Source organism: Chenopodium quinoa, unplaced genomic scaffold (assembly GCF_001683475.1).
Source record: "Chenopodium quinoa cultivar QQ74 unplaced genomic scaffold, ASM168347v1, whole genome shotgun sequence".
NCBI classification, from domain to species: domain Eukaryota; kingdom Viridiplantae; phylum Streptophyta; class Magnoliopsida; order Caryophyllales; family Amaranthaceae; genus Chenopodium; species Chenopodium quinoa.
The window spans coordinates 1517500-1527558 of record NW_018745395.1 but is presented as its reverse complement, the minus strand read 5'-3'; the positions used below and the strand labels follow the sequence as shown (position 1 = coordinate 1527558).

Genomic DNA, 10059 nt, shown 5'->3' with positions numbered 1-10059 from the left:
TCCCTTGTCATTAATGGCAGTTTTGTAATATTTTAACTTTATAAAGAAGTTAATTTCATTTCTCAAAAGTAAATGAAAAATTAGTAAAAGTAAATGAAATTAGTTTTAAAGTAAACAAAATTTCCTTAAAAGTTAAAAAAAAAATCTGGAAAAAAGTTTGAAAACAGCGAAATTACGAGAATGCCATTAATGAGAGCGGGTGTGTAGGCGTCGTTCGAAGTGCGCCTACGTTAAAGCATGTGTGAATATGCTTGACACTCATAGAAAGTGGGAATTGACATATACAATTAGGGATAAGAAAAGTAGCCGCCAACAAGCTTTTAAGGAACTTGTAAATCATTCACGAATCATAAAAGGCATCCACGAATAAGGGACAACGAAAGACAACAACGATTGACTCGTGAAGGTTACACCCCATTCATAATCCATGAGATTACTAACTCCATATGGTTCGGAACCACGAAAGGAGGATCGGGGATGACGGTACGAAGTGAGAGGAGTCACATTCGTCCGTATTGGGCTCTACTCGATTCTTATAGTGAAAAGTGATTCCTGCGATCTCAAAGGCATGCAAACAAAGGTTCAATTTGCTCCAAATTATTATGCTAAATTGGTTTAATATTAATGCAACACATAATTCTAAAATTTATGATCACTTGATTAAACAACAAGATTAAAAAGGAACCTAAACCGGTTGTCCAAATTATCTTATTAGGCGTGATTTTCAATTACATATTCCTTTTAAATATGCAATATGGTGATCATAAATAATAATAGAATAAACATTAATATTGGAAGCAATTCCACAATAATAGCATTAGTCAAACCAAATAATAAATAAACCTAATCATGATACTAGCAACAAGAATAAAAATAAGAGTAATTAAGTGATTAATTACTCACTTTCGGCGTTTTCTTGAAATTGCTACATCATGAATAAACCGTTAGCAACTTCAATAAATATATAAATCAAATTGAAACAATTAAATTAAATAAAAAGTAGAGTTGATTTGGTCCAAACCCTCAGTTATTTATACCTTTCACGCCTTGGTTTAAGGACGGAACCTCGGGTGTCGTATGGACTCCTTGGAGGGCTTAAGGGAAGAATGGTGTAATTAGAAATGTAGGTTTAAGGCTTAGAATATGAGAGAGAGAGAGAGAGAGAAGAAAATGATTTTTGGTATAAAAGAGAGTAAGAGAGAAAGATTTGATGCCCCGGACTGCAGAAATGAGGGAGTATTTATAGGGAAAATGAGTAGAGGGAACACACGGAACCCTAAAATGATAAAAACCCTAAAAAAGGTTGTCGAGACACGGCAAAAATTGTCGTGACACAGGAAACTCTTGTGTGACGCGACATACTTTGGAGTGACGCGGGAAATATTTGACCTACGGGAGTAAAAACGCGTGAAGGGTTTACGCAAAAAAGACACGAGAAAATTCCGTGACACGGCAGTGTCCACCGTGGAACGGTACAGTACACCGGTCATGGTAAAAAAGTGCGTGAGAAAATGAGGAAATTACACGGAAAAAGCACCGTGACACGATGACGGCAACAGGTACCGTGTCACGGCGAAAAGGTACCGTGCCACGGTGGAGTTTCACGCGAAAAAACATTGAAAATAGCACCGTGACACGTAAAGTACCGTGTCACGGCACCAGGCACCGTGCCACGTCATCAGGCGCCGTGACATGGTGCTTTTACAATGTGCGCGGTAATTCCAGTTTTGTTTTTAAAATCATCATAACTTTTGATCCGTAACTCGAAATAAGGCATATAATATATTATTGGAAAGCTTATCAATTATAATTTCCAACCCAATTATAATAAGGCCAAAATTATTTGTAGATTTTAAGATATGGCCGTTTTAGTAGAAGGGTGTCGGTTTTGGGCCGAGTTTAGTGTTTTGCTCATATCCTCTTCGTTTTAAATCGGAATTGGGCTTATGATATATGGATGGAAAGATTATTTCAAGGCCTATCCAACCAAATAATAATTGGATCAAAATTATTTGGTCACAAAATCAGTTTCTCTCGGTTTCGTGATGTGAGCACGAAAAGAGGAAAACAAGCTATGGTTTAGGGAAATGAGCTAGGAAATGGATTGGTTTATGAAATGTATTGGATAGAATATGGATTTAAGCACTCCAAATATTAAATACTCAACCCATCCAATAATGACGGTGAAAGGTTGTTCATCATCGGGTTTGGTTTTGGGAAGACATTTGTAGGTGTCTACATGGTGCAATGTAAGCCATTAGACGGAGAGCGATTAATGGCTGAGATTAGTTCCTAGTTCCTATTATTTACCTTGGTTCTCACATGATCTCAATTATATATATATATATTTGGCCGTCTTAAACTTTTTGGGGGCTCTTTGCCAAAAAAAATAGTCATTCCCCTATAATTCAAAATACTTTGCATTTTTTAGTCAAATAAATAAATAGTTAATAAATTTTTATATACTTCCATCGTTTCTATTTAATTGCTACACTTTCATATTTTGGAAAATTTTAATTAGTTGCAACACTTTCTACTTTTGACATTTCTTTCTCTCTATCTCTCTCCTATAAGATTTGTTGTCACGTGCATTACCATCTCAGCCAACTTCTTCTTTAGATATTAAAGCTCAATAACTAAATTTTATATAGTACTTTCTGACAATTTCAAGTTTTGGGGCCCCAATCAATACGAGGCCCTGTGCTATTTGGCTGTTTGCATTGCCCAATAGCCGACCCCATATATATATATAAAGAGCAAACTAACAAGAAGTTAAACCTTAGCCGGTAATACTGCTTGAGCAGCTTTTTCAACTAGTTCATCAAAATTCAAAATCATACAAAGTATAGTTGAACATAACCATTGTAAAATTTATTACAATTCAAAATATTGATTAAAGATATAGAGAATGAATTTCGTAGCATAGCATTAACATAACCTAGATCTTGTGCAAGATAAGTTGTGCACCAAATTGAGGCACCAATGCCAATTCAAATATTGGTGCATGAACATAAGATGAGGAGAGCTCAAATGAGAAGCGTTGAAGAATCTTTGTCAAGGCAAGCTTAGACTCTATCAATGCATAATTTTTTCCAACACAAATTCGAGGTCCACCACCAAAAGGGAAAAAAGATCCCGGAACTTTCGATGCACTTAACACTCCTTCTGAAAATCGATTCGGATTGAATTCAGACGCATCATCTCCCCATAGTTCACGATCTCTATGCACCATGCTCAATGGCATACTTATCTCCATTCCACTGAGTAGAGTTAGTTGCTTCAAATTTGTATTTGTGTGGATTATTCGAGAGAGAGTTGCAATTGGTGGGTAGATTCTCAATGTCTCATTTATAATCATATTCATCTGCAATTTAGAATGACAGTGTGTGAGTGTATGTAAAATCATGAAACTCAAGAAAATAACTCCAGCTACTTCCAAACTTCAATAACTTGTTATGTTCAATATATTCCAAAAGGATATTACATATTCCTATCATATTGCGATTTATTACTTCTAACTCATCAATTATGCTTAAACTTGTAAATAAATTGATTATGCTTAAACTTGTAAATAAGTGGAGAAAAACAATGTAAGAGAGAGTGTTAAATCATATATAAAGCTCAATGAAAAAAAATCTTATTCCAAGTTTCAACGTGTTCTCTTTAGTTTTTCTTTAAGAGTTATTCTTGTTTGAATATGATCATATTAAACTACACCACATTAGAACTTCAAAATTCTATTTACTTGATAATTTCTTCACAAGTCTTTCATAAAGGGTTATTCTTGTTTGAATATGACCACATTAAACTACACCACATCAGAACTTCAAATTTCTATTTACTTAATAACTTCTTCATTCTTCCCTATTTAAAATTTTAAGTGACACACCTTTACAAATACAAAGGTTTATACAATCTAGTTGAACAAATCCCATGTATTGATGTATAAGATCGATAATACGAAGTACGAAGTATATATCAAGGATGAGCGGACTTACTATTTTAAGGCTATTAAGGCCTTTATAATCAGGAGTATAATCTTTCCCAAAATGTGACAAGACCTCTTCTCTAGCTTTGTTTTGCCAATCTTGGTGTTGAGAAAGGAGCACCATTACCCAAGTTAATAAAGAAGAAGTTGTGTCTTTTCCGGCTAACATAAATAACTTGCATTCTTCAATCAAATCTTCCATTGGCAGTCCAACTCCATCTTCTTCAATCTCTTTTTCATTTGATTCTAACATTACACTTAGCAAGTCATCTTTATTCTTAGAGTCTTTTATTTGCTTTAATTTTTTTCTTTTATCCACCAATGTCTTTGCAGTCTCCTTGATTTCTCGATCTAGTTTCTTTTTCCTACGATTAGCCTTGGTGGGTAGATATCTGAAAGTTTAAGATCAATATTTTCCAAGTTAGTGCAAAATGTATGATATATATATATATATATATATATATATATATATATATATATATATATATATATATATATATATATATATATATATATATATATATATATCGGAAATTCAAACGTTTAACTTTGTTAAGAAGTGTATGTTCTTGAGAAAGTATATTTTCCATGTGAGGTCCTTCGAATGCACTAGAAACATGCCATTTCATTCGATCGAGTTCACACATTTTATAGTGACCATAAAAATGCTTTTTTTAAGTTTGAAGTGAAATACTTTTTTCGTTTTTTTAATTCACACCATTTGACTTTTACACTATTTATATACTACACATTTTGACTCACTTTTGTGACTTATAATTACAATAAAATATAGTCATGTGGGATCTTGTTTGAATCTTCTGTATGTATATTTTATTAATATCCTTTTTAATAATTTTACAATGTTGATAATTGAACTTATTAAGCGTTAAAAGCATGCTTTGACAAATGTGATAATAAAAAGGTGTCAACTTTAAAAAAAAAAAGAGAAACTATAAGGTAATAAGCTTACAATCGAAGCTATATTATAATAATGCTTTCACACTAAAATCAAATACTTCCTCCGTTTCTTTTTAGTTGACATGTTTCTATAGTCACGTTTGCCAAATGCACAACTTCAACCATTCATAGATTTAATTACCTATAAGCAAAAATTATGAAAAGTTTATATTGAAAATATATATCGTAACGAATCTAATAAGATCCCACATGACTATATTTTTCATTAAATATAAATCATAAAACACGGTCAAAAAGCAGTGTGTGAATAGTGTTAAAATCAAAACGTGTCAACTAAAAAATGGAGATAGGATAGTACGTATGAAATTACATGTATATAAGAGGAACATGGGAAATTAGACTGTACCTTAACCTTCACGGTTTTTTTTTGTTCGTTATTTGTAGATCATACACTTTGATGAGAGTGAGGGGGAAGAGTAAGGGATCCCCACCCTCAAAGTGTCACTAGTGGAAATTGAACCCCCAAACTCAAGGTTGAAAGGTAACAAACTTACCACTAGACCAAGCTTAGCCTGATTTAGCTAAACTTTTATATGATTTAAGGTGATTAAACATTCATATCTATGTGGAGTACTAGTACATTACACCCATTGAATACAAATCCCAATTTTTTTTTCTACTTATAAACATTCCGTTCGTTTTATCATAGGGATGATAATGAGACGGGTCGAAAGCGGAGGGTGATACCTCCACACCCATACTCGCCTAAAAATCTTATACTTATCCCCGCTCCACCACCCATGGCGGGTACAATATCCATATCCATATCCATATCCGCTCCGCCGGATGCAAGTTAATATCCATCCCCGTCCCACCACCCATTTGGATACCCAAACCCTCCTCAAACCCGCCCCATATACCCGCTGCCATAATGACATAGTATGACAATAATATGAAGAATTGTCATATCTAATAAACCTCTTTTTCATCCACTTTGCGAAATTCATATGACGTTTATGTTATTAGTAAATATTTTATGTTTATTATATTATTATAGTCTAGATTCTAAGCTCTTCCAAACTTATTACAACCTTTACAAAAAGTAGTATAAGACGGGTATAAGGTGCGTGGTGGGGTGGGGCGGGGATGAGACCAGTTTACTCTAAAATCCATACCTGTCCCACCACCCATATTTGTATATAATGAATTAGTAATAGGTAACCTAGCTCCTTTTTTTCTTCTTAATGTTCACATCTCCCTAACATTCCAGTTTTCTATGCTAGTAGGTTAACTATATGATACATTAAACAATTTTTTTTTTATTGTGGTCGGATTAAGGAGTTACTTAGTCAGTTAGGGGTTACTTAATCAGTTAGGGGTTACTTAGTCGGGTTACTTATAGTAGGGTTATTTATTCATGGATTACTTATGTATAAGTAACATTTAGAAGTAACTCAAGTCATACAGTGTGACTAACCACATATAAAAAAAATTATGTACCATAAAAAACAGTCGCAATGGCCAAAAGACTAGCTTGAATTAAAAAAAAAATTGTATCGATCATACCTCCATCCTGGAATGTAGTTAGTCATGGTCCGCATTGCTTGAAAAGTGAGGGATAAATCTTCTTCTTGGAGCTTGTATAGTTTTTCACCTTCTTCATAAGAGCTTCCAAAAGATGTTATTGCAATTACGTCGCCGGAATACATACTAAGAGAGGAATACACATCGACTTCTGCTGAACCAGATGTTGCTACCACTTCATCCCATTTACGTATCATTTTGTCACAACATTTTTCCATTGTTGGCAACATATTCTGAACATGATACCATATTTAATCAATGTAACTTAGAAAAGAAAATTGATAATGCAAAGAAATGTGACAATATAAAACATAGGAAAATTTGCCAAAAAAATATTTTAAAAGTACCATTTTGTGAAAAAAAAAATCTTTTAAAAGCTTTATAGCAAAATAAACTCGATTTGAAACATTTTGGCAAAAGAAAACCCGATTGTAATTTTTTTTGTTGAAGAAAATATATCGTTTCTAATTCACTTAATCATCCTCTAATTTCTTTTAATTATCTTTTAATTCCAACTTAACCATTCAATAATTTAATTTATTTATAAGTAAAAAAAGATAAAATACACTTTAATAATCCCATTTAAGATTTATTATCTAATAATCCCAACTATTGGGGTAAAGTGCCTTAGTCCCAACCGATCAACAAATGGTCAATAACCTTCAACTACAGGATACCAAATCATGTGTCAACATGTGTTTGGTCCCAAAAAAAAAAAAAAAAAAATACTTAGAAAAAATTGAAAAAAAACTTTAAAATATATTTTTTTAAAAAAAAACAAATACCATTCACCACGCCAGCTACGGCACAGCCACCATACCCACGCCCAATCTGACCGCCCCCTGCATCCGGCGCCGATTTTCGACCGCTGAAAACACCCAGCCACTCCCCCCAGCCCCCGCCACCAATTGCCGACCACCCCTCCCTTACCCTAGCCCCGGAAATCCTACCCACACCACCGATTTCGCACCCCCCTTTCCCTTCCACACACTGCATCAAATTCCCAGATCCCGATAGAAGGGGAGATCGATTAGTCGATTTTGGGGGTGGGGTGTGGGAAGGGAGGGTGTGGTTGGAAATTGGTGGTGGGAAGTGGGGGTGGGCGTGGCGGTTTCAGCTGTGGGGTTGGGGTGGGGGCTGATTGCCGGAGTGGGAGTAAGGACAAGAGGTCGAAAGTCAGTTGAGGGGAGGGATTTTGGTGTCTCAGGAGGGTGGCAGGGAGGCCGACCGATCGTGGCCGATTTCCGATGGGGGTTAGAGGTGGGCTTGGTTTCTCTGGGGTTAGGGATGGTTGGGATGGGTTTTTTCTTATTCGTTTTTATAAAAAAAATATTTGGAGCAATCATTTGTTGCCACGTGGCTTTTTAAAAAAAAAAAAAGAATTACCCTTTAAGAAGGTTATCGGTAATTGGGACTTCTCCAAGTACACAATAGTTGGGATTATTAAAAGTAAATCGGTTATAGTTAAGATTATTAAAGTGTACTTTTTAAAAAAAAAAAAAAAACAAAGACCCCCACCCCACCACCATATAGCAACCCCCCTCTACCGCCACTTTCTCTCTCCTCCCTTCCCCCTCCACCTCCCCCTCCACCAAATTCCACTATCTCAAATTCAGCCATTCCCAAACCTCCAAACCCTTCTTATCCATCACCATCAAATCCTTCTCTTTCCCATCCTTTTTCAAGATGAAATCCAAAACAATTGTAATTTGCTTCAAAATTACTCTAGCATCACATACATACATAATTAAAGCCAAAAGTCAAAACAAGCATCAAAACTGTCAATATTTAGTTTAAATGGATAATCATGTCCTTAGTACTTTACTAGTATCTCATGAATTACTTTACTCTTATTATTCAAGTTAATTTTTTTAAAAAGCATAAACTACATTTTCATGGTTTCTAAAGTTTTGCTTTAGATTTCAAAACAAATAGCGGATAAAGAACAAGTTGGGGCATTTGGTACAAACGTTGGAATCATAATGAAAAGGAAACAAATAAGAGGGGAGAATAAAATCATTAAACTCTTACATTTTCATTATATTTGGTTAATCTTAATCATGGAAAAGTATCATTTACAACTTATTGTTATTTTTTTTTCAATTTGAAGAGTGTAAGTGTAATGTTTATCTAAGGTTTTAGCGGTGTAATAAATAGGTGGAAAGACTGGAAAACATACCCCTAGACGATGATTATTAATCAAATCCTTTAACTAAACATTTGATAATAATAATTGCTTAATTAAATTCATTTATAAGGAAAAAAAAACTTACACTTACCAAACATGCTCTTATACGAAATATTACACTAGTTGAAAATTTCACATGGCATGTATATAAATAAGGATTACCTTCAACTTTTCGATTTCAAAAGCGGGATTGATGATTTTCCTGACTTTAGCCCAATCTTCACCCTCTCGCATTGGTAATCCAAACATTGTTTTCTTTGCCGGAGACTGTTTGGTGAATACCTCATACTTGGTAAATATCTCCTTAATCAACTCAATCTTTGTAATGTTAATCTTTGGATTTCTACCATACCATATAAAGGACTCCTTCCCTATATAAAAATGTATAATATTAACTATTTTGTTCACCTCTATTTTCACTAATTTCGGTTCTAATAAGTTCATTTCAGAAAAAAATAAATTTTGATAATCAAATTCAAATTACAACTAAAATAAATTCAAATATCTTTATTTAAGTTTAGATTATTTATATTAGATAAGTAAAAATCAGGTGAATATAATACACTCTTATATATATTTGTAATGTTTTGATTTTAAACTATTGGTTAAATATCTGAACAACTTAAAATATGCACTAATTAACACAAACTATTGAAACACAAGTGTTTAGCTAAAATAAACGGAGAAAGTATTATATATGACAACAATCACTAGAGTACACATTGATATAATTAAAAAGGTTTAAGAAATATAAATGTTTATATGCATTGAAAAGTTTATATAAATGAAATGAACAACGATAAAAGATACTTCATATTAAAGTACTTATAAGATTTATAACATACCATATTGTTGAATGGTGTGATGCAAAAACGGTAAGATACGAGAAACAATATCATGAGTGAGTGATGTGAAGGATTTAGAGAGTGAAGATCTAGCCATGCCAGTGATCTCGGCAAGATCACCATAGATCGGACGGTAGGGATTGCCCCGAAAGCCTTGATCCCTCAAGCACTTCTCCAGCCTCTTTGGCTTTAACCATAGTGAATTGATGAGATGCAATGGCACATAAACTAACACTATCACTAAAAAAACAGTTGCAAGGATATCAGTTAGCATGTTTCCTAGCATGACTTATCTAAGGAGTGGTGTACACTTTATAAAGTGCAAAATTATGTACATTTATTTGTACAAGTGTTGGTAGTGGCTTTTCCGTATGGGTGCACGAGGGTGCACGAGGTGTAAGTTTGTGACAAACTTGTAATGAGGTCTTCTCCGTTTGCCAAATTTGTACACTTTATCATATGACACTTTATCTAGTAATTTTGAAAGCTGAAAATGTTAGTAGCATTGTGAATTTGTGAATTGAAATGTACTTCCT

The 10059-nt window shown here is 33.9% G+C and overlaps 1 protein-coding gene across 1 annotated transcript; it reads right to left on the bottom strand.

Moving 5' to 3' along the window:
• Window positions 1-2772: 2772 nt before the first annotated feature.
• On the bottom strand, window positions 2773-9821 carry LOC110712877 (cytochrome P450 CYP72A219-like). Its single transcript, XM_021891327.1, has 5 exons — window positions 9524-9821; window positions 8841-9049; window positions 6473-6723; window positions 3999-4380; window positions 2773-3364 (listed from the first exon to the last, which is right to left on the bottom strand). The coding sequence occupies exons 1-5, from the start codon at window positions 9807-9809 to the stop codon at window positions 2939-2941; spliced, it is 1554 nt and encodes a 517-aa protein (XP_021747019.1). The 5' UTR covers window positions 9810-9821; the 3' UTR covers window positions 2773-2938.
• Window positions 9822-10059: the final 238 nt, after the last annotated feature.